The 25,343-nt window shown below is 42.8% G+C and overlaps 2 protein-coding genes across 3 annotated transcripts in view; one reads left to right on the top strand and one right to left on the bottom strand.

Annotated features, from left to right (window-relative positions):
- LOC120853615 (coiled-coil domain-containing protein 170-like) overlaps positions 1 to 270 on the bottom strand; it is a 31,540-nt gene extending 31,270 nt beyond the window's left edge. Inside the window, exon 1 of the mRNA XM_040227579.1 lies at positions 133 to 270. Within this exon, the coding sequence (XP_040083513.1) occupies positions 133 to 270 (138 nt within the window). The remainder of the gene's footprint in view (positions 1 to 132) is intronic.
- Positions 271 to 8,540: 8,270 nt separating this feature from the next.
- The window catches only part of MTHFD1 (methylenetetrahydrofolate dehydrogenase, cyclohydrolase and formyltetrahydrofolate synthetase 1), a 59,741-nt gene continuing 42,938 nt past the window's right edge, over positions 8,541 to 25,343 (top strand). The window contains exons 1-3 of one of the 2 annotated variants that reach the window (XM_040226272.1): positions 13,122 to 13,491; positions 13,534 to 13,674; positions 25,171 to 25,255. In XM_040226272.1, the coding sequence (XP_040082206.1) occupies positions 25,208 to 25,255 (48 nt within the window). In that variant the 5' untranslated portion in view covers positions 13,122 to 13,491; positions 13,534 to 13,674; positions 25,171 to 25,207. Of the gene's footprint in view, positions 8,803 to 13,121; positions 13,492 to 13,533; positions 13,675 to 25,170; positions 25,256 to 25,343 lie in introns of those variants that run through there. The other variant, XM_040226271.1, reaches the window with a different exon arrangement.

Here is a 25,343-nt window from a genome sequence, read left to right as displayed (position 1 = left end):
GAGTCATGCATTGGAAGGGTGTTCCACAGAACTGAATTTTCCTTTCTGCTAGCTCTCACTTGTGCAAGAGGCTGTTTTACCTCTTCCTCCTGAGAACAGAAAAAATTAAATAAATGCCAGAGTACAACTCACCCCTGAGCTATTTTTCCGAGATGTGTAAGCTGATATATGTTTGACTTCCAGTGGCTTAGCCTTGCGGGGCCCTTTGCTTTGGGCAGTAGCCAGCTTCCCTGGATTTGAGTGGTTTAAAAACTGGACAGGGCTTGACATGCTGGAGATAAAAGCAGCATGAACCGGATCTACTAATGGTGAACCAAGGTGCTTCCAAAAAGAGTTTTCATAGAGTGGTCAGGAAAAGATGCTGAGGTCTGGCCAGCGTCCACAACAATGTCTCTGTGAAGGTTCCCCGTCAGATCCTTACAGTTTAGCCAGACCGCAGAAGAAGCTGCCTGCTGAACCTGTAGCTTGGAGATAAGACAGATCTAGTTTCTAAAGGCAGTATCAAAACAGTGCTTAAATTACAACTGGTTGAAAACAGCCTGCTGATATACACATATGCACTTATAATATCATACTTAAATGCTACTTGTGAATCATATCTTTAGATACCTGACTTGCAAATTTCCTTCAATTTCTGAATCTATAGGAAAATATAACTATATCCTTCAAGATTCAGTCAAAAGCTAGTATCTAAAATGAGTTAATGTAACACGTGATAGCTCATAGTGCTCTTTCTGTCCCAGAGGAACATAAAATGTAACCTCACATTATGAATTTTATAAATTCAATTTCTGAAGAACTCAATACTGCCTTAAATCCATTTTCCCTACCCAGTTCAATTCATGTATTATCTTTCTTTTCAATAAGAGAAATAGAAGAAAGACACCTTCCAAATTATTATCCATATATTTTATTAAGCAATAAGATGGAGATTTCTTTTTTAAGATCAGAGAATGAACTCTAGTGGGGGAAATGCGGCATTTAGAAGCTGTGCACCGAAAGGGCTGCATGCAAATAGGGTATGAGTTTCCTTTGCTGGTGGTATCTCCCAGAAAATGGAACAGTTACAGAACAAAAAATATCAGGAGGGTGTGAGCTGAAGAATATTGAGCTGAAAGTATGAAGCCCTGGTTTTCTTTACTAACACTAGAAATCTATTTTGAAATGCCTCTATTACTTTATTCTAGATTTATTAATACTGAAGACAATTATTAAAGAACAAATATTTCTAATGAAACTTTAGTCTCTGCCTTAATTATTTGATATTTAAAATCATTACTATGTCAATTCCTTTTCTAAGAACCAAAGAAAAGACTTAAGAACGCCTTCCTTAGTGATCAGTGCAAAGAAATAGAGGCAAACAATAGAATTAGAAAGTCTAGAGATTTCTTCAAGGAAATTAGAGATACCAAGGGAACATTTCATGAAAAGATGGGCACAATAAAGGACAGAAATGGTATAGACCTAACAGAAGCAGAAAATATTAAGAAGAGGTGGCAAGAATACACAAAACTATACAAAAAAGACCTTCAAGACCCAGATAATCATGATGGTGTGATCATCAGCCTAGAGTCAGACATCCTGGAATGCGAAGTCAAGTGGGCCTCAGGAAGCATCACTACGAACAAAGCTAATGGAGGTGATGGAGTTCCAGTTGAACTATTTCAAATCCTAAAAGATGATGCTGTGAAAGTGCTGCACTAAATATGCCAGCAAATTTGGAAAACTCAGTAGCGGCCACAGGACTGGAAAAGGTCAGTTTTCATTCCAATCCCAAAGAAAGGCAATGCCAAAGAATGCTCAAACTATCGCACAATTGCACTCTTCTCACACTTAGCAAAGTAATGCTCAAAATTCTCCAAGCCAGGCTTCAACAGTATATGAACCATGAACTTCCAGATGTTCAAGATGGATTTAGAAAAGGCAGAGGAACCAGAGATCAAATTGCCAACATCCGTTGGATCATCAAAAAAGCAAAAGAGTTCCAGAAAAACATTTACTTCTGCTTTATTGAATATGTCAAAGCCTTTGACTGTGTGGACCACAACAAACTCTGGAAAATTCTTCTATGGGAATACCAGACACCTGACCTGCCTCTTGAGAAATCTATATGCAGGTCAGGAAGCAACAGTTAGAACTGGACATGGAACAACAAGACTGGTTCCAAATAGGGAAAGGAGTACATCAAGTCTATATATTGTCAGGCTGCTCATTTAACTTATATGCAGAGTACATCATGAGAAATGCTGGGCTGGAGGAAACACAAGCTGGAATCAAAATTGCCAGGAGAAATGTCAATAACCTCAGATATGCAGATGACACCAACCTTATGGTAGAAGGCGAAGAAGAACTAAAGAGCCTCTTGATGAAAGTGAAAGAAGAGAGTGAAAAAGTTGGCCTAAAGCTCAACATTCAGAAAACTAAAATCATGGCATCTGGCTTATCACTTCATGGCAAATAGATGTGGAAACAGTACCAGACTTTATTTTGGGGGGCTCCAAAATCACTGCAGATGGTGACTGCAGCCATGAAATTAAAAGATGCTTGCTTCTTAGAAGAAAAATTATGACCAACCTAGACAGCATATTAAAAAGCAAAGACATTCCTTTGCTAACAAAGGTCCATCTAGTCAAAGCTATGGTTTTTCCAGTAGTCATGTATAGATGTGAGAGTTGGACTATAAAGAAAGCTGAGTGCCGAAGAACTGATGCTTTTGAACTGTGGCATTGGAGAAGACTCTTGAGAGTCCTTTGGACTGCAAGAAGATCCAACGAGTCCATCCTAAAGGAACTGAGTCCTGAATATTCTTTGGAAGGACTGATGTTGAAGCTGAAACTCCAATACTTTAGCCACCTGATGCAAAGCAAAGAACTGACTCATTGGAAAAGACCCTGATGCTGGGAAAGATTGAAGGCGGGAGGAGAAGGGGACGACAGAGGATGAGATGGCTGGATGGCATCAGCAACTCAATGGGTGTGAGTTTGAGTAAACTCTAGGAGTTGGTGATGGACAGGTAGGCCTGGCTTGTTGCAGTCCATGGTGTCGCAAAGAGCTGGACACGTCTGAGTGACTAAACTGAACTGAACTGAACTGACTTAAGTTTTGGTGAACTGAAAAGGAAGAATAAACTGCTCCTCAGTCCTGGAACAAGGATCATACTGGAGACAAAGGTCTTCTTAAGAATCCTATCCTCTGCTTTTTTTAAAATTTCTTTACCATTTTATGAATCTTATGCTCTTTTAAGAAACAACTTATGAGATTCATTTATATTGCTTCTAAGCAACAAGTTACTATGTGGGCCAAAATATATTCCCAGAAGCATGAACTGATCTTACAGTATCTCAAATACCATCTCCTTCCTTGATTTATGAAAGGTGAGAATAATCTCTCTCTTCCTAAGAGTATATGATCTATGCATTTACTTTGATTGTTATCTCAATCAGTATTGTATGAGGTAAAAATCTGATCTATCCTACTATATTAAAGGTACATTAAGAGCAGAATCTATTTCTGGCTTATCTCTATCATTCCATACCCAGTTCAGTTCAGTTCAGGTCGCTCAGTCATGTCCGACTCTTTGTGACCCCATGAATCACAGCACGCCAGGCCTTCCTGTCCATCACCAGCTCCCAGAGTTCATTTAAACACATGTCCATCGAGTCGGTGATGCCATCCAGCCATCTCATCTTCTGTCATCCCCTCCTCCTCCTGCCCCCAATCCCTCCCAACATCAGAGTCTTTTCCAATGAGTCAACTCTTCGCATGAGGTGGCCAAAGTATTGGAGTTTCAACTTCAGCATCAGTCCTTCCAAAGAACACCCAGGACTGATCTCCTTTAGGATGGACTGGTTGGATCTCCTTGCAGTCCAAGGGACTCTCAAGAGTCTTCTCCAACACCACAGTTCAAAAGCATCAATTCTTCGGCGCTCAGCCTTCTTCACAGTCCAACTCTCACATCCATACATGACCACAGGAAAAACCATAGCCTTGACTAGACGGACCTTTGTTGGCAAAGTAATGTCTCTGCATTTCAATATACTATCTAGGTTGGTCATAACCCTCCTTCCAAGGAGTAAGCGTCTTTTAATTTCATGGCTGCAATCACTATCTACAGTGACTTTGGAGCCCAAAAAAATAAAGTCTGACACTGTTTCCACTGTTTCCCCATCTATTTCCCATGGAGTGATGGGACCAGATGCCATGATCTTCGTTTTCTGAATGTTGAGCTTTAAGCCAACTTTTTCACTCTCCTCTTTCACTTTCATCAAGAGGCTTTTTAGTTCCTCTTCACTTTCTGCCATAAGGGTGGTGTCATCTGCATATCTGAGGTTATTGATATTTCTCCCAGCAATCTTGATTCCAGCTTGTGCTTCTTCCAGCCCAGCGTTTCTCATGATGTACTCTGCATAGAAGTTAAATAAGCAGGGTGACAATATACAGCCTTGACGTACTCCTTTTCCTACTTGGAACCAGTCTGTTGTTCCATGTCATGTTCTAACTGTTGCTTCCTGACCTGCATATAGGTTTCTCAAGAGGCAGGTCAGGTGGTCTGGTATTCCCATGTCTTTCAGAATTTTCCACAGTTTATTATGATCCACATAGTCAAAGGCTTTGGCATAGTCAATAAAGCAGAAATATAGATGTTTTTCTGGAACTCTCTTGCTTTTTCCATGATCCAGCGGATGTTGACAATTTGATCTCTGGTTCCTCTGCCTTTTCTAAAACCAGCTTGAACATACTAGGCCCCCAAAATACAGTTTGAACAACTAAAGAACCCAACAGGAAAAAAAAAACACAAAACACCACTCTTAAGTGCAAAGTTAACTCATATAAGTGATAATACTGTTCTTCAAAAAATATAATAAAAATATAATGGAAGTCTGAAGTGAAAAATAAAATACAGCCATATGACACAATTATTCTATGATTTTAGGTCTGTACATAACTACTGAATTCTTTGACAACATTCATAAGATTGATCAATATTCACATTAGAAAAATACAGTATGCTATGCTTCATTTAGTAGAAAATGAAAACCATAAATGTTTACCATATCAGGCACAAGAGAAAATTCCAATTCCAAGTTCAGTTCCCAAAAGAAATCTGAATTGTTCAATATGAAGGGCTGCCCTGCACTATTTGCCAAAAGAATGTTTGTACATCAAAGGAGCTGTTGCTAGGTCAACGCATCACAGAGGTCAAGGGAATAGCAAAGGGACCTCCTAAAGTGATAAAGTAAGGCCTGTGAGTCTTTATTTTCCTAATTAATGAAGTGAAAAACATAAAGTGGCTTCATCAAGCATGAGAGAACTTAACAAACTCTTAGGAAAGTGATCCCACCAAAAGTAAACATTCCAGCAAAGGTGAAATTCATATTTTGGGTCTTTCTTTTGTGAAATTCTTGGAATAGGTCAAACACCTACACCTAATAAAGAAAGAAGTACTTTGAAAGGAGGAGAAAAATTATGATTCCATCTACTATGGAATGTAGTAAAAGCAAAATATGATTTGTTTGAAAAACTGGTATTCGAAGAAAGCATGTCCCTATTATGTATTCTTGATATTAGAATCACTACAATTATACTTCAAATATCATCTAATCTAGTGGCTCTCAGCCCTGTCCACCCATTAAAATCTCAAAGACAACTTCAAAAAGTACTGTTACTCTGACACTACCCCAAGTTCTGACTTAATTGGTCTACAGTGGGGTCTAAGCATAAATATTTTTAAAACTCTACACAGGTAATCCTAGTGTGAATAGAAATGAGTAGTATTAATAAGTATGAGAGTAAGAGTTAATAACTAAACCAGTAAAATTAGAAATATCCTTTTTTCCCTCTAAAACTAGATTTTAAAAATTACACCCCAAAGCAGCAGAAACATAATCATGAACAAGACAGGACATTTCTAATAAAGCTAAAATTCTGGTGGAAAAAGAAAAGATAGCAAACAACTATATAAATAAATGAAATCATTTTAGATAGTGATAAGTGCTGCGAATAAAATAGGCTATCCTGAGAGTAACAAGTAGCTAAGTGAGGGGTCATTTTTGATAACGTAATCAGAGACAGTCTGCTTTGAATATATTAATAGAAATCATATTACACATTTTACTGGATAACCTGCCTTGATGATTTAATAATTTGTGAAAGCTATCTTACACAGCATCTATAGATGTATATCCATTGTTTAACAACTTCATCCATCCTGATGGAGATTTGCTTTTTAATATATAAACTGATGCTGTGAGGAACATTCTTATATATATATCTTTGTGTATACATGTACTTATTACTCTAGGATAAATTTCTAGAAGTGGACTTACAAGATCAAAGAAGGCCCACATTAAAGTTTTGATAGATATTCTCAAATAACCCTCAGTATTTCTGTAAAAATGGAACTTCTGCAGAAAGGATCCACGTTTTTTCAAGCAACTGCCATTAATAGCATTTGAATAAAAATATGTTATCTTTTTATTCTCTGTGAAATGATCCATTCTCAGTCTTTTTCTTATTTGACCAATCTGCAATATATTTGGAAGAATTAGTTACCTCTTTTCCTGTGAAACACTTTCTTGTCTTCTAAGGCTGAATGCTCTCAAAGTTTTCCTCATAACAATGCTGGACTCTTTTCAGTATTCCTTCCTGGTTTCTCCTCATATCTCCTTGAATTCTAAACACTGAAGTGTCCTAGGTATCAGTCTTCAGTCATCTCTCTACCTACACTCATTCCTGTCTTGGGCACACTTCCAATTTCATGGATTTAAATATTGCAGATCTCATTTATACAAATATCAGACATTTAAGATGCATCTAAAAACTTATTTCAGCTCAGTAATGGAACTTCATTTTTTCCGTTGCTCAAACCAAATCCTTGCTTTTTTCTCTTATACCGTAACTTCCTCTCTTCATTCAGGTTTCTGCACCTCAGATTCCCCAGAGGGAATTTCCTCTTAACACATTTCTAAGACAGCACTCTCCTGCCTCCCACCACCATTCCCTATCCTCTTAGCTTGCCTATTCGTAAAACATGGCATGTCTCAATATCTAAAATTAGAGTACATATTTCTTTAATTGATCATTGACTCCCAAAATATTTGCTGGGAAGTGGGGGTGGGGGGATTAATTGGTTCACCGTGATACCCCTAGCACCTAGAGCAGTGTCTCTTTGTTGTTGACGAAGTAGCCACTCAATAACTATTTGCTCAGTGAATGAATTGTACAGGTCACACAGATATATCATAGCTGAAAACCAGGCTGTTAGAGTGGCAAAGGCAACATATTTGAAACAATCAGGTTTGGTCCCTATTCCAGCAACAGCTATGCAGTTTTGAAAAAGTTATCCTTCAAAGTCTATTTCTCAATCTGCAATTCGGGGTTTATGTCATCTTTCTCAGCAAACCAGATAGTTGCAGTCAATATTTATTTGGCATTATAAAAACAAACTTTCACTACCCATAATTTACGGGCAACATATTTTTCTCAATCTCTGTTGTTCACATGGAACATAACGTAACAGTACGCCTTCAGAGGTCCTTATATTTTTTAGGTTATTATATAGTTGGCCCTCTGGTATCTTTGAGTTTCACTTGCTCAGTCAGCCAAGCCTGGTCAAAAATTTTAAAAGTTCCATTAAGTTCCCAAAGGCAAAATTTGAATTTGCAGCATACCAGCACCTATTTATATAGCATTTACACGGTATCAGTAATCTACAGATGATGTAATTTACACAGGAGTATGTGCTTAGGTTATACGTAAATACTACGCTGTTTTTTTATAACGGACTTCAGCACTTGCGGACTTTAGCATCTGTTATAAACATCCCAGTTGCCTTCCAAGAGGGAGTGTCCGCCCTTGAGGTCACAAGGCCATCCAGTTTTGCAAGGCCCATGTCCTTTCTCCAACCCCAGATCTGTGTGGGGGCATTTGATAAAACCTAGACTTGTAAAGCTGACCACCCTCCCTGCAATGGCTGTCCTGGGGTTACCCGGACCCTGAAGGAGCCAACACGGCGCTCCAGCTACGCGGGTCTGGAACAGCGGGCTGGGCTTCAACCTTGGCCAAGCATCAGATTCGCCTGAGAAGACTTGAAAAGCAGTCAGGGGCGCCACCCAGACACTCCGATTCAGTATAAGGGTGGGGACTGCGACCCCAGTCGGACCACGCCGGGGTGGGGGTGGGGGGGAAATGAGGGAGGGGGTGCGAGAACGCCGGACGCCGCCCCACACGCCGAAGGTCTACCCGCTGCAAGCCAGCCCGGCGCCTCCAAGCTCCCTACGCGGGAACCCGGTAAGAATCCTCCAGCAGAGACTCCACGCCCTCAGCCGGCGCCGCTCTCCCGCGCCCGCCAAACTGGTCTCCCGCTAGCCTGTGCCTGGACTCCGCCCCCTAAGGTCTGGATTCTAGGCTGATTCCCAATTCAGCTGGATCCCCGCCCACACGATGGCGCATTCTGGAAAAAAAAAAAAAAATCCTTCCAGCAACCAATCATGTCCTCCAGCCAGACTACACAGACGTCCCTCATATTCCCGCGGCACTTCAGACCCTCTACGCCTCAGCTCTAAGCTGCCTAAGGGGCCTCCGTCCGTCTGGGCTGCGCACGCGCATTCTCATCCGTTATGTGTGGAGGCGGGGGCGCAGGCGCAATAGAAGTGTCGGCCTGGGCGGTCGCTAAGCACGTGTGTTGGGCTGTCCCGCGCAGCAGTGGAGTCGCACCTCGGTTTTGTTGGTGTCCATTGTGAGCGGCGGACTTTTAAAGGTCATGGCGCCGGCGGAAATCCTGAACGGGAAGGTGGTCTCCGCGTAAGCACCTGTCCTTGTTGTTAGGGCGTGTTGGGTTTGCAGGCGAGGACTGTGAGCAGGGTATGCAGGTTCCCAAGGACTTTTTTTTTTTTGCGGGAGGTAGACTTGTAGCGCAAGAGTCAGGCCAGCGGAGTGGGTAGCGAGGATTCTGTCTTGAACCCTTCACAGCTGAAGACTGGGTCTCTGCAACCAAAAAAAGGCGCCCCGGACATGATCTGCGTTTGTAGATTGGGTACCTGGTGGCCGTTCCTGCTGGCTTCTATGCTTCTGGGACAAGTTCTCTTCCTCAGCCCGACAACTATTCTCCCAGAAGTGCAGCTGCCAGAAGAGTAGTTTGAGTTGCCTCCAGCATCCCACTCAGAAATCCAGTTACTTCCCTTCCGCCGTAATTTGGAGGGGAGGAGACTGAGATTAATGAAGTAGCAAGACTTTACAAGTTTACCAGGCTGATTAGTGTCAGAGGGTCTCCATCCAGGAGCATAGCTTTTTCCTACTACACCAGAGTCATCATTTGCTAAGTGAAATCCAATAAACATTTCTTTCCCTCTCAATTTCATGCTCATCTAACAGCTATCTCCTGTATCCTGACCCTAGAGCTACTTTCTGGTTTGGCTCTTGAGTCCTGACAATATTCTACACTCCTTTTGACCTCTGCCATTTCTACTCTACGGGGAAATCTGGATGCTTAATTAGTGGATATGATTGCCAGCCTTAATTCCCTGGGAGTAACACCTGGCAGCTTTTTGTTTTGAGAGTTGACCGGAGTGGAGTGAGGGGGAGAGATGAAAGTAGAAGAGGGAAGGATATATCTTCTGTGATCCACCTGCAGGTTTTTCTTGGGACCTTGGACTTCACCAGTTATTTAGTTACAGCTGCAGCTGGCAACAATAATTGCCCCATGAAGCCCTAATTTTGTGTGTACAGGTTTTGACTCTATAGAGTCACTGGTGGTGAAACCCACCTTCAGCCATAATGATTGTTTCCTGGAGGGTAGAAGTGAACAAAGGTGAGATGTAATTTAGATGATGGTGAATCTCTCACAGTGGTGAGGAGGAACCCAGAACTTCTAGATTAGAAATCACAGTACTAACATTTGAGCTCTTTTCTGCAGGTGATTTCCTAAATTGCATTGCTTGTGCTTGGATCTTTTTTGTTTGGTTGCTTATATTCAAACCCACTCCCTTAATCAGAGGCTTTTCTTGATGAAATCTTCATTTTAGAGAGACTGAAGAGATGATTTAGATTTGCTTCTTGGCAGGCTACTGAGACTAGGTGCTCACTGGATATGTTTTGGTTTGAGTAGAGAGCAAATTAAATATGTTTGTAAGCTCCATAAGGGCCGATATGTGCATCATCTTATTTCTGTTGTATCCAGAACACCTGGAAACCTTTCACTCCTTGCTGGTTTTTTAGCATTAAGTGAGTTAGCTAACCTCTCTGTGCCAAAATTTTCTCAAGTGTAAAATAAAGATAATATCTAGGCCGTTGAATTATTAAGAGAATTGAATGAGTTTCTAACTGAAGAGAATTTAGAACTGTTCCTGGTACAGAATAAGCGTTCAATACATGTTAGCTGTTAACAGTTGGTAATTAGTTAATATATACAGAAGAGATTGATTCATTATCTTTTTCACAGTTTCAAGATTCAGTATCTTTTGACAGTGATAGTTGCTTTGAGACCTATTTTAGTGGTTCTCAATATAAACTGCACATAAAAATCACTTGAGCTTTTTGTTTTTGTTATTTCTTTTTATTTACATATGAACACGTACAAAAAAGTGCACCTGTCATAGGTATATAGCTCACTGAGTTTTTCACTGCTAAACTTCAGTAGCACTCAGCGAGAAATAACATTGTTGGCACTCCAGAAACTCCTCTCTCACTCCCATCCCATCACCACCCTCCAACAAAGGTAATCGCTGTCTGACTTCCAACACTGCAGGTTAGTGTTGCTTGTTTTTGATCTTTATATAAATGACATCAAGTAGTATAAAGTCTTCTGTGTGTCTGGTTTCTTTCAATCAGCCTTGTATTTCTGAAATCATTTCATGTTACATGTAGCTGTAGTTCATTAACTCTCATCGCTGTTTTGTATTCTGTGTGAATATGCCACTATTTACTTATTCACGTACATTTTGGTTTCTCATTTTGGTTGATTATGAATATTGAATAATGCTATGAGCATTCTTTTCCATGTCTTTTGGTGGAACATATGATATATACATTTCTGTTGGTTAGATCCCTAAGAGTAGAATTGAAGAATGATAGGACACATATATGAACAGTTTTAGTAGAAATTGCCAGTCTTTTCCAAGATAGTTTTGTGCACATGCAGGTATGTGAGAGGGTTCAATCCCTGGGTCAGTAAGATCCCCTGGAGGAGAAAATGGCAACCCACTCCAGTATTTTTGCCTGGGAAATCCCATGGACAGAAGAGCCTGGCGGGCTACCATCAATGGGTTCACAAGAGTAGGACACAAGTGAGCAACTGAGCACCTCCACATATCCACTCCATGCTTGGTACCTACACTAGACTGATTTAATTGTAGTTGCTAGCAATAATCCACTGGACTCAACATTTTAAAAATCTTTTAAAAGCTCATCCTGTGCTTCTAAGGCATCTTGACCACTTATCTAAACCCTTAACTCTTATGCTGAGCTTCCCTGGTGGCTCAGATGGTAAAATCATCTGCTTGCAATGCGGGAGACCCAGGTTCAACCCTGGGTCGGGAAGATCTCCTGGAGAAGGAAATGGCAACCCACTCCAGTATTCTTGCCTGGAGAATCCCATGGATGGAGGAACCTTGTAGGCTACAGTCCATGGGATCACAGAGTTGGACATGACTGAGTGACTTCACTTTAACTCTTAAATCCAAGTTTCATAGTTGAAGAGGAGAATGGCAGTGATCTGGAAATGACTGTTCCAGGTACTGGAAGGATTCCTTTCCCTTGTCTGCTCAGACGTCACATAGCTGACCTTTTACACTGCCTCATGGTTGAGCAATCAGATCGTTCCGACTAATACAATTCATAAACAAGGACTAAGACTAAGGACTCTGCTTACAGAGGATTTTTCTTTAATGTACTCATAAAATGGCTCTTTCAGACGCAGCCATAGCACCTTGACTTTCATGGAGAGCTTGAATCCAGGAGCAGGTAGAGCTCACAGCAGAGAGGAGAAGCTGTAGAGGGGGGACAGCCTGCTTGGTTCATGCAGTAATGGAGTCCCTCAGCTCCAAGTGCTGAGGCTGGGCCAGGCCTCGGACTCTTGGCTGTGGCCCGGGGGGTGTCCTGAACAGGAAGGTGGTGGGTCTTAGAGCTTGAGCTGGTGGGGCTGCAGGGTGTCCCTGCTGCTGCTGCTGCTAAGTCGCTTCAGTCGTGTCCGACTCTGTGCGACCCCATAGACGGCAGCCCATGAGGCTCCCCTGTCCCTGGGATTCTCCAGGCAAGAACACTGGAGTGGGTTGCCATTTCCTTCTCCAATGCATGAAAGTTAAAAGTGAAAGTGAGGTCGCTCAGTCGTGTCCGACTCTTAGCGACTCCACGGACTGCGGCCCACTAGGCACCTCCGTCCATGGGATTTCCCAGGCAAGAGTACTGGAGTGGGTTGCCATTTCCTTCTCCAGCAGGGTGTCCCTATCTTCCCTCTTTTCCTGGGCCAGGGACACTCTTCAGAGGAAAGGTAAGTGCAGCCAGGGTTCCTGGGGTCCAGGAGAAGGGTTCCTCATTCCCCAGATTTGCAGATCAGATTCCTGTTGAGTCTCTCTCAGGACAAACTTGCAAAACATTAAGTTCCCTGGGCAGATTCTGTCCTGATGTAGTGTTTGAATTATAACACTTTGCTTTCTTCTTTGAAGGGGGAGGAAGAATGGGGCAGACCAAGAATCCCATGGTGAGAAATTCTCTAAAATAGAGTTCACACCCATTCTATCCTGCAGCTGAGGAAACAGTTGAGGCAAGAAAAGTGATATGATTTGGCCAAAGGTTGCTCGACTGGTTAATGGCAGAGGCTGATTTAGAATCAGGGTCTTCACCCAGTACATGGTGTTTCTCACCATCGAGTGCTTATTACTTTTCCTAAAAGGAATTTCATAAGCAATTTTTTTTTTCTTTATACCAGTCTTCCTCTCATTGCCTTGCCTCCCATTCTGCTGAGAAGGCCATCCTAGACTTTTGTCTACTTTTACTTCTTCTCCCTTTCTGGTGGCCTGGACTGGGCAGAGTTCATCATTCCAGATGTCTTCTCTGCCTGTGGGAAACCTGGATCTGTTTGCCAGTCGTGTCTCTTTGGAAGGAACACTTCCATTTCTTCCTTAGGGGAGTTTCCAAGGTTGTAGCCTGGATTTGAACACTGGGGGAGATCTGAGGGTTAGGGACCAAGGTGTCTTTGGGGATATTTATTCATTCAGTAAATATCTGTGTGCCTCCTATCTGCCAGGCACTCTTCAAAGCCACAAGAGTATACCAGTCGTCAAAGACAGCCTGCATCCCTGCCCTGGTAGAATTTGTGTCCTGATGGATAGTTGAAGATGGTAAAAATCGTTAAAGCAGGGTGTGAGGTAGTGAGAAGTGCCAAAGAGAAAACCAGTGCGGGGAAGGGGGTGGAGATTTCTGAGGCGTTGGGATATGAGGTTTGTAATTTTGAACATGAGAGTGTAAGAGGAACCTATGAGGAGAGGTTTGAAGGAGGTGGGGCCGTGAGCCTGCCAGTGTTACAGAAAAGAGAAGGAGGTGGGGCTGTGAGCCTGCCAGTGTTACAGAGAAGAAGATTCTTCACCAGAAACACAGCCTGGGCCATGGAACTTTGACCTCACCAGTTATTATTAAATGACTGCCCTGGGGTCAGCAGTGATGGCCTCAGAGAAGCTGAAGGTGAGTGGGGAGGCTGAGTGAAAGTGCACTGACCTTGGTGGTGAGAGCGCTCCCTGGCTTCAGGGAGGAACTCCTAAAGAAATGATACAGAGGGTGGAAAATAGACAGTGTCAGAAAAACTACCCTGATAACAGCTGTTAGACCAGAAGCGAACCACCATTCACTTTTCAAAGGGGGCTAATGAAGTGGTGTACAATTTGTTTGACCTTTCCTTTTGCAGTTGAGCCTGTTACTTCCCTGGAGGGATTGATTAAATCTCTTGATTAAGCCTTCTTTCTAAAAAGGCCGGTTGTGAAGAGACAGATGGTTTGCCATTTGTCAGGCCGCCAAGAGAAGGTGCTCTGAGTTATGGGTGGAGCAGACCCTGTTGATGTGCCGGTAACACAGATTCCTGTGGGAGGTATCCACAGAGCTGGTCACGGAGTGCTCCCTCCAGGATCACTGGGCGACTTGTTTTACCTACTGCCTTAGCATCCTCATCTGTATGCATGCGTGCCTGCTAAGTCACTTCAGTTGTATCGACTCTTTGCGACTCTCTGGACTGTAGCCCACCAGGCTCCTCTGTCCATGGGATTCTCCAGGCAAGAATACTGGAGTGGGTTGCCATGCCCTCCTCCAGGGCAACCTCTTCCCAACCCAGGGATTGAACCTGTATCTCATGTCTCCCGCATTGGCAAGTGGGTTCTTTTCAGATGCCAGTGATGCCAGCTGGGAAGCCCCCCATCTGTATGTTGGTCACCTAATTCATAGGATTGTTAAATGAGTCATTACTTGTAGACCATTTAGAGCAGTCCTTGGCACACAGTTAAGTTACAATAAATTGATACTTAGTTCATGTTGAATAAACAGATGGTGTTTGTATTTATCCAAACTGTATCTGTGAACGCTGGTTTATCATCTTGAGCCTTAAAATTAGAATGTATGCTACTGCTCACAGATAAAATGGAACCTTGATTATATGTTTAGCTACAGGGCTAGAAGAACTATTTTCTGTAAAAAGAGTTTGTTCACCACAGTGAAATTGATGAGCTTTTCATTTTGTCCTGCAGATAAAGTACCTGTAGGCCTTTTTGTGCTTGGAAAGATTTACCTGTAATGAGTTCCAGAGTGTGGGCCTTTTGGAAGGTCAGTGGAACGGTGGCTGTCAACCTCAACCTTGGCTTCAGTCTGAGAGCCTGTGCAGGAGAGCAAGCAGGAGTTCCTGAAAGTGGGACCTTCCACTGATTCTTCACTAGGCCACCCAGTCAGGCTGTTGGGCGTGCTGTAGGTGGACTGTGGCAGTCTGGACTGGCAGTCATTTACGTGGCCATGGCACCAGCCAAAATCTTTACTAGGGCTTATCATCCCAGAAAATGTATCTGTCCTCACCCACCTGGAGGGGTGATAAGGCAGATTGGAATTTGGACAAGAGGCTTTGAGTAGAGGTATATAGTCCCTGTTTATATCCCCATTTGCATGGAGAAGCCTCTGGAAGAAGGGGTATCAGGCTGGCCTGGCACAGGGGAGGGTCCCTTCTCCAGCTGACTCCTGGAGAGGCTGGATAGGGTAAAGGACAGGCTTGTGTGGCTTTGGGCAAGTCAGTCAGCCTCACTTTCCACTTCTGTGTAGTGGGGGCGATGATGATGGTGTTATCTCCTGAGGTTGCCGAGAAGATTAAACGAGTATATGAGGTTCTCTGAAGCAGTCCTTTGGGCTTCTCTGGTTACAGCTGTGCCTTCTGACATCTGACCCACAGGGCAGAAAGCCATTGCATCTCTGCTTTGTGCAGTTTCCCCCACCTTGACAATTTTGCATAAGGTGGCTCCTGGCATCCTGTATGTAAGCCTTTGACCTTGAGGGAGAGGGCAACTAACCGTGCCACAGTCAGGGTTTCTCTGCTACCCAGGTCACCGCTTCCTCCATGTTGCAGTTTGTGAAACTGCAGCCAGAAGTGACTTGTTTGACCAAGAGTTCTAAGGCTAGTGGCAGACCCTCATCAGTGTATTTTCCTTCCTCTCCAAGGGCTTTTTATTTGCTTGCTAAAAGGAATTGCAATCTTTTACTGGCTAGATTTGGTTCTCCCTTTTAAGAGTTGAATGAATCAAACTGAGTCACCTCAGAAAATTATTTTCAGAGTCTCAGTCATTTTTGACAGGTTGAAAACCAGTCAAATCACCCTCCTTTGTTAGCTAAACTTTTTTTTTCCTCCCTTGCTAAAAAGTTCTTGCCTTCAAGCCTGGGCAGAGAGGTACAGCTTTGGGTTGCTGATGCTTAATGCGCCTCAGGAAATAGGGAGTGTTTTTGTTAAAGGTTTTGCCAAAGCCATTCAAAACCAGAGCAGGGAAGAGGGGCAGACTTCTGATTCACAGGGATTATAATTTCGAATATGGAAATTAACCTCATACTCATTGTAAAAGGGACTTGTAGGTAAAGATTTGAAGGAGGTGGGGCCATGATCCTGCCAGTGTTATGGGAAGGAGGGTTCACCGCCTTGCATGATTTAAGATAAATGATTTTTCCCTTGGATGTTGACCCCTGCTTATTAAGTAAGAAGCCTTTTGGACCTAAGCCGTTCCTACCCAAGACTGTCCTTTGCTGCTGCTGCTAAATCGCTTCAGTCGTGTCCAACTCTGTGCGACCCCATAGACGGCAGCCCACCAGGCTCCCCCGTCCCTGGGATTCTCCAGGCAAGAACACTGGGGTGGATTGCCATTTCCTTCTCCAACGGGTGAAAGTGAAGTCACTCAGTCATGTCCGACTCTTTGCAATCCCATGGACTGCAGCCTACCAGGCTCCTCCGTCCATGGGGTTTTCCAGGCAAGAGTACTGGAGTGGGGTGCTATCGCCTTCTCTGAGACTGTCCTTCAGTCTTCTCTAAAAGCAGAAAGGCCAGGTCTCTGAGCCTTTTCTCAGCTAAGAGCTGTTGGCCTCTCCTCTTCTCCTGGTGGAGACCCCAGTAATTTCTACACTCTTTCCACATTCCCCTCGGATGCTGACCTAGAGGCCTGCTGAATGTCATCTGCTCTGACATTTAGATCTGTGGTTAGATAGTCCTGAAATAGGACTAATTCTGGGGGTTGGGCCCTTGCTTGCAGATCCTGAGACTTGCAGCCACTCCATTACGTCTCTTAACTCTCGGAACAGGCTGAGAATTACAGAATGGTACCCTGGAGGCCAGATGTAGTTGTATTTCGTTGGGCTTGCAGATTTATTTTTAAAAATTGGATTACTTCCCAACATATTAGTGTGTAATTACACATAAGAATTAATTACACATGGTCACCTGCCGTTTTGAAAGACATGTAAAGTCCAGCAATACTGTACTCTGATTCAGCATCACAGATTTTTTGGGTCTGAGAAGAAGCTGCCCCCACTCCCGTGTGAGGGCAGGAGGAAGGTGGGACTGTACCTGGCGGTGTGCGCCCTCTCTGACAGTGCTTTCCTCTGTATGACCTTTCTCTAATGTTAATGTAATTTTAGTCTGGTTTTAAAATCCTTCCTTTTATAAAGCTCAGTTGTGTCCGCCTCTTTGCGACCCCATGGACTGCAGCCTGCCAGGCTCCTCTGTCCATGGAATTCTCCAGGCCAGAGTACTGGAGTGGGTTGCCAAGCCCTCCTCCAGGGGATCTTCCCAACCCAGGGATCAAACCCAGGTCTCCTGCATTGCAGGTGGATTCTTCACTGACTGAGCCACCAGGGAAGCCCTTTCTGAAGCCTTTCCCCACCAATTCAGTCTAGTTTGTAGCTCCATTTGTTTCCTCTAGTTCAGTTCAGTCGCTCAGTCGTGTCCGACTCTTTGCGACCCCATGAATCGCAGCACGCCAGGCCTCCCTGTCCATCACCAACTCCCGGAGTTCACTCAGACTCGCGTCCATCGAGTCAGTGATGCCATCCAGCCATCTCATCCTCGGTCGTCCCCTTCTTCTCCTGCCCCCGACCCCTCCCAGCATCAGTCTTTTCCTCTAGGTCAGTGGTTCTTAAATGGTGGCAGTTTTGTCCCCCCTTCCATGGCCACATTTGGACATGTCTGGAGACATTTTTGCTTGTCATGTGGCGAGTGGCTGCCTGCTGGTGGCATCTAGAAGGAGAAGCCGGGGGCTGCTGAGCATCCTGCTGTGCACGGATGTCCCCACAACATAGAATCATCCAGCCCAAATGTCAGTCATGTTGAGATCCATAAACCCTGATCTGGAGACCTCAAAAGCATTTATTTTGTCACTGTGTATATGGATTAATGATGACCTTTATGCTCACTGAGAATTTGGAGGTTTATTAGAACTTTACACCAGTTAGCTGTTTTCATGTCATAAGTATCAGGTAAGTCACTGTTCCCTTGGGTCTTTGAGAGAGTTTGAGAGAATTGGATGGAAGAATTTTACATTCTAAATTTTCATTGGAGCCTAAAATAGATTCATATTAAGTTTTCAAATATATGTTTGAGGTACCTGTCAAGTTTAGTAAATATTTGTGTAAAATTATAATCGTCGTAAATATTTTGTTCTTAAACATAATAAAAGAGTACTGGTGTTAGTTGATACATATACTGATAAAATGTAGTGCTTGATATCACTAAAAATGATGTATAACAAGAAGGTAATTTTTTTACATTTATTTTATTGAAATATAGTTGATTTACAGTGTTATGTTTCTGCTGTATAGCAAAGTGATTCAGTTCTGTATGTGTGTGTATGTGTCTGTATATATACATACACACACTCATTCTACTTCATATTCTTTTCGATAATGGTTTATCGCAGGGTACTGATGATAGTTCCCTGTGCTGTACAGTAGGATCTTGTTTATCCGTTCTATATAGAGAATAGTTGGCATCTGCTACTCCCAAACTCCCAATCCATCCCTCCCCCACCTGCCCTGCCTTGGCACCCACAAGTCTGTCCTATGTCCGTGAATCTGTTTCTGGTTTGTAGATAAGTTCATTTGCGTCATGTTTTAGATTCCACATATAAGTGATATCACGATATTTGTCTTTCTCTTGCTGATTTAGTATGATAATCTTTAGGTCTGTCCATGTCGTTGCAGACAGAATCATTTCGTCCTTTTTTATGGCTGAGTAGTATTCCATTGTGTGTGTATCACATCTTCTTTATCTGTTCACTTGCTGATGGGCATTTAGGTTGTTTCCATATCTTGGCTAGTGTGAATAGTGCTGCTGTGAAGAGTGAAAGTATAGTTGCTCAGGTGTGTCCAACTCTTTGGGACCCCATGGACTGTAGCCCACCAAGCTCCTCTGTCTGTGGGATTCTCCAGGCAAGAATACTGGAGGGGGTTGCCATTTCCCTCTCCAGGGGATCTTCCTGACCCAGGGATCAAACCTGGATTTCTCACATTACAGGCAGATTCTGGGTGCATGTATATCTTTTTAAATTATAGTTTCATCTGGATATCTTCCTGGAGAAGGAAATGGTAACCCACTCCAGTATTCTTGCCTGGAGAATCCCCATGGACAGAGGAGCGTGGTGGGCTACCGTCCATGGGGATGCAAAGAGTCAGACACGACTGAGCGACTAACACACACACACTGGCTGTCTACCCAGGAATGGGATTGCTTCATCACATGGCAACTCTATTTTTAGTTTTTAGAGGAACTGCCACCCTGTTTTCCATAGTAGCTGCACCAATTTATTACATTCCCACTACCAATGTAGGAAGTTTCCCTTTTCTTCACACCCTTTCCAGCATTCATTATACTTTTTGATGATGGCCCTTTGGACTAGCATGATGTGATATCTCAGGGTAGTTTTGATTTGCGTCTCTGTAATTAGCAACGTTGAGCATCTTTTCATGTGCCTGTTGACCATCTGTATGTCTCCTTTAGAGAAATGTCTAGGTCTTCTTCCCATTTTTTGATTGCATTGTTTTTTGTTGTTACTGAGTTGTATGAGTTGTTTATATATTTTGGAAATTAAGCCCTTGTCAGTCACATCGTTTGCAAATATGTTCTTTAACAAGAAAAATATTTAATTCAATTAAACTAATTTGGGATTTGAAGTATATACCTTTCTTGGAACACTAGGTGGCCTCAATTGTTTTTACAAGGAACTACATGTTATGTTTTTCCCAAAAATTTGAAGAATTTTTTAGCAGTATGAGAGGTTCAGTGAAAAATAAAACAGCAAATGAACGAAATGAAAATAAAGCAAATAAAATCAGACATTTGTGTTTTACTGCATTGTAAAATCTTAACAACCTCCTTGAGGGGAAAAAGAGAAATGTGTGTCCTGGTTTAGAATAGCCCTACATGTTGATGAATGTTCTTGCTTTTTCTCTGATCAACTACTAAAGGCCTATTCTGTGGACCTTTTAAGGATCATTTGCAAATTCCTCTAAGCCTATGTTAACATTTCAGTGTTTGTTGACTGGGCAGCTTTTTTTATCATCATGTAGATTTCTTAGCCATGTAGCTAAATACCCTTTTCTGCCTCCTTTTCCTACCTGTAGCTTCTGTTGAAATGTCTTTGTTAGGGTTATATTTTGGCAATGCTTTTTTTTCTCAGGCGTAAATTTCCAAAATTTAAAAATGGGCCCTCCTGTGAAACAGAATGAGTTGAAACTTGTAATGGAGTTTTTCAAGAGTAATTGTACAAGACTTGAGGCAAGAGAATCTAGGTGACTGTTTAGGGATGTTAGACTTTGACTAGGACTGTTGAAGAGTAATAAGATTCTATAGGGATGTACACCTTTGACTTTTATTAACTAGGGTCTTTGACAGTTGGGTGTGGGAGAAGTCAGCTTGGAAAAAACTGATAAGTCATGCAGATCCATAGAGATTCAAACAGATTTTGACAGGTGGAGCTATAAATGACTCCACCTTGATTTTTGCAGCTTAGAAAGAAAAGGTAACCCCGAACATTGCATTTTATCGGCCAGCAGCAGAGTTTCTCAGCCCTGGGCACTGTTACCATGAAGGCTGGGTAGTTCTTTGCTATGCTTTGTCCTGTGCATTGTAGGATATGTAATTGCATCTACCCACTAGATGCCAGTAGTAACTTAGTTAAACTGCATCTGTGTCTATTCACGTTTAATTGGCTATGACTCTCGGCTCAGGACTAGTATCTGTCCTTCAGGACCAGAGAGACGTCAATGGTTTACTGCTACTTTGTCCTGCTAATGTCAGTGGCAGTCTAGTTCTGATTTTTCCTACATCAAGACTGAGCTATGTCTTCCCTCAGATTTTAGGGTATGCTGATGGAAGATGGTGTGACCAGCATGTGTAGTTCTATTCAGGGATCAGGGATGTTTCTCCATATGCCCACTTTTGCCTCGCTTTGCTCCCAAAATTTTTACCAGGATGATGTAACTTGCAGGGCCATGGATAGAAATGAGAGGTGTCTGCAATCAAGGAAGTTTCTGTTGATTTAGGAAGCTTCAGTGATTCGGAAGTTATTCCATTATACATTTAAACTTTCTAAAAATGAGCTATAAGAAGTAAAGGGCTTCCCCCTATTTAATTCATCACAGCTTTATGACCCTAAAATAAAGGTAGACAAGGGAGGGAGTGTTCATTTTTCTCTCCATCTTTTTCTTTTATAGTCTCAACTTTAGACATACCTGACACTTGGGTTTGTTTTTCCACTTTTCATTTTAAGGTACTTCAGTTTCTGGCCAAACAAGAAAGCCAGGCAGGAAAAAAAAAATTTTTTTAAGGGACTTACGGAGACCTAATTACAACTATCTTAATTTCTCCACCCCACCCCCCACCCCCCTCACCAGGGCAGATTTTCCACCTGATGCTTTAGTGTTCTGTGCTGTCTAGTTCTTGCTTACTGTGGTTTATGTGCATGTTAGACTGTCTCATTGGTATTCTGATCATGTCTCATAAAGAGGCCTAAGTGTTAACTTTTCAACAGAGCTTTGTATTTGGAAAACTATCCCTGCAAATTTTTAAATGATCCTGCTTCTTAGAGGAAGTTTAAGGGAGGCAGTGTAAGTGATCTCAAGCTATAATTTCTTTTAGGGGGAAAAAAAATGCACCCTTAGACTCATTTAAATTATAGCATAGAAAATAAAGAACATTTTGTTCTTTGCTCTTAACTTCCTGGGCTGAAACGTTTTCCACCTCAACTACCTTATAGTACTGGGTTCCTGCAGCTTACTACCTGCTGAGTTTAAGTATTATTTTTATTTGTCCCTAGATTCTTTCCTTGGGTCTCAAATGCTTGCTTATTCTAGAATCCTTATAAGATTTGGTAAATAAATTCATTGTCCTGTCCTTAAAATATTTGTACCATCAGTCTTTCCAGCTCCATCTCACAACCCCCTCAAACTTCAGAGTCCCCTGTATTCCTGGTATTTCCTCTGTGTTTCATGTTTTGTATATCTGGAATATATACTTCTTGCCAGCTTACCTCTGATACCATAATCCAAGCTACCACCACCTCTTGGCCTGGATTTTACAGTTGCAGTAACTTCTTGCTGATATCCTTGATTCTCACCTTTCCCCCTTGGGTGTATTCCCAATTCAGCAACAAGAATAATCCTTTAAAAATGTAAGGCTGAGGACTTCCCTGGTGGTCTAGATGCTTCTGTTACAATGAGAGTGAGGGTTCCACCCCAGGTTGGGGAACTGGGATCCCACATGTCACAGGGCACAGCCCCCCAAAAAAATTTTTTTTTAGGTGAGTTCCATCATGTCAGCCCCACTGAAAACCCTTGAATGGCTTCCCATCCCATTCAGAATAAACGACTATCTACCTGATTTGATTATTATTTCCTCTTGGACCTCATTTACCCACTGGGGCCTTTTGCACCTGTTGTTCTTTCTGTAAATTGGCCCTGGGAGAGGCACCTGTCCCGACTGCTTAGCGCCTGTGTCTGCATCTGTGAACAGGAATAAGAACGCTTTTTCTCCCTTGCCTACCGCGGGGGGTTCGTCTTTTCACTGTTGGTTCACGTTACTGTCTCACATTGTGCTTGGAATTTTTTTTTTTTTTTAACACCTACCCCTCCTAGGAGTCCCTTCCGCACGGTGGGTTTTGTTTGGGTGGGGAGGGGTAAGGAGAACCAGTAGAAGCCTCTGCCTGGCACTTTGTGTTAGTTATGACAGTGGGAAGGAAGGGGAGAGCAGAGAGTGGAGACTTATTCTCTGCAGCAACCTGGGCAGCACTTCCAGTCCTTGTGCAGGAGAAACCACTCTGGCTGGAGCTGCGGGGGAGTTTCAGCGGGAGCCCAGGGAAGACTTGGCAACTCTAGTGTTTCCTGTTGTCTTATGTCAGAGCAGAATTGTGCCTCTGTTCATTAAAATCCCAGTAAAAGAAATCCAATAGTCAGTTATACTTGTGTTGAACATATGATTTGTAGAATATTGGATTTGAAAAAACAAGACTACTAGCTACAAGATTTTGCAGTCCTAGTTCTAACTTCTTGTATCACTAAACATTCTTACCATTTACTGCTGCTGCTAAGTCGCTTCAGTTGTGTCCGACTCTGTGCGACCCCATAGACGGCAGCCCACCAGGCTCCCTCGTCCCTGGGATTCTCCAGGCAAGAACACTGGAGTGGGTTGCCATTTCCTTCTCCAATGCATAAAAGTGAAAAGTGAAAGTGAAAGTGAAGTCGTGTCCGACTCCTAGCGACCCCATGGACTGTAGCCCACCAGGCTCCTCCGTCCATGGGATTTTCCAGGCAAGAGTACTGGAGTGGATTGCCATTGCCTTCTCCTACCATTTACTAGGCTAACCCAAATAATCTGTTCTTTGCTACTCCTGTGCTTTTTTTAAGTTCCTTTTGTTTTGGTTGTGCTGGGTCTTTGTTGCTGCACTCACGCTTTCTCTAGCTGCAGCGAGTGGGGGCTGCTCTTCATTGCAGTGCATGGGCTTCTCCTTGCAGTGGCTTCTCTTGTCCTGGTGCACAGGCCCTAGGGTGTGCAGCCTTTAGTAGTTGTAGCACATGGGTTCAGTGGTTGTGGCCGGTGGGTTCTAGAGTGCAGGCTTAGTAGTCATGGCACACAGGCTTAGTTGCCCTGCACAATGTGGACTCTTCCCAGACCAGAGATCGAACCCATGTCCCCTGCGTTGGCAGGTGGATTCTTATCCACTCGACCACCAGAGAAGTCCTCCTGTGCCTTTTTATGCCAGATGTGTGTAAAGTGTGGAGAGCTGAGGGAAGGAGTAACCAAATTAGAATGAGGAAAGAGATGGTGTGAATATCTGGGCATATTTGTTTGTCACTGCAGTTAAGATGAAGACAAATGACAAAACTGGTCCTTTAGGAGAGACAGATCCTCTTCAAGTTAATAACTGCATCATAACTGGACAGTTTGGACTAATTTGAATGTTTACTTATGGATGTAATGGCATTTACTTAATGTCCTACTGTAGAGAAGTTGTATGTTAGTAAATTGATGTATCTTTGCTTCACAAGAGGTTATACTTTCAACTTAGTAAGGGAAATTCTTTTGTGAAATAGGATATAATTTGTAAATTCATGCTGAATTCAGAGTGGGATTCATTGAATTATCATTCAAGCTTCAGTAGATACCCTGTGACTAGGTAGGGTAAGTTGAGCAGAAGATGTGAGCTTGAGTTCTTTCCTGTGAACTTTTTTCCTATAGCACTCTAGAGAGTGGGAATGCTGAAAAAGATGAGTATTAGCAGCCTTCCAAAAGCGTTGGTCCAAGTTTCTGTTTGTTCCCTGTATGATTTTTAATGCTGTAAACGTGTATGTTTTTAAAAATTTTTAATTTTATGCTGGAGTATAGTTGATTTCGATGGACGTGAGTCTGAGTGAACTCCGGAAGTTGGTGATGGACAGGGAGGCCTGGCGTGCTGGGATTCATGGGGTCGCAAAGATTCGGACACGGCTGAGCCAATGAACTGAACTGATAGTTGATTTACAATGTTTCAGTTTCAGGTGCACAGCAGAGTGATTCAGTTATATATATATCTAGTCTTCAGATTCTTTTCCCATTTAGGCTATTACAGAATAATGAAGGGTTCTCTGTCCTTGTTGATGATCTATTTTATATGTTCAACTAGTGTGTTTTAAACCAGTTGTTCCATAACCCATGGCCCAGTCAGTGTCAGTGAGAATTAGAAAAGATCCGTGTCTGCTTGAGCCCTGGAAAACTGATGGGTGGTACAGAGTACATACAACATCAGATAATGTCTGTCTGCTGCTGCTGCTAAGTTGCTTCAGTCGTGTCCGACTCTGTGTGACCCCATAGACAGCAGCCCGCCAGGCTCCCCCGTCCCTGGGATTCTCCAGGCAAGAACACGGGAGTGGGTTGCCATTTCCTTCTCCAATGCATAAAGGGAAAAGTGAAAGTGAAGTTGCTCAGTCATGTCCAACTCTTAGCGACCCCCTGGACTGCAGCCCACCAGGCTCCTCCATCCATGGGGTTTTCCAGGCGAGAGTACTGGAGTGGGGTGCCATTGCCTTCTCCTAATGTCTGTTTAGTGAAGGTGTTTTTTCAATTTCAATGTATCTAATAATACATATTGTTTATTTGTGACTTGAAGCATTAAGTTTTAACTCCAGTTTAACTCCTTTTTTCTCTAGGCAAATAAAGGAAAGACTGAAGAACCAAGTCATTCAGATGAAGGAGGAAGTACCTGGTTTCATACCAGGCCTGGCAATTTTACAGGTATTATGATAGTGTGTTTCCACTAGTATCTTTCTTCCTTTCTCAGTCTCTCGGTAGTACTTAAGACAACAAGCACATCAAGGTTCTC

The sequence above is a fragment of the Oryx dammah genome, unplaced genomic scaffold, assembly GCF_014754425.2.
Source record: "Oryx dammah isolate SB20612 unplaced genomic scaffold, SCBI_Odam_1.1 HiC_scaffold_26, whole genome shotgun sequence".
Taxonomy (NCBI): domain Eukaryota; kingdom Metazoa; phylum Chordata; class Mammalia; order Artiodactyla; family Bovidae; genus Oryx; species Oryx dammah.
The sequence above is the reverse complement of the archived record's forward strand: the minus strand, read 5'-3'. Positions and strand labels throughout refer to the sequence as shown.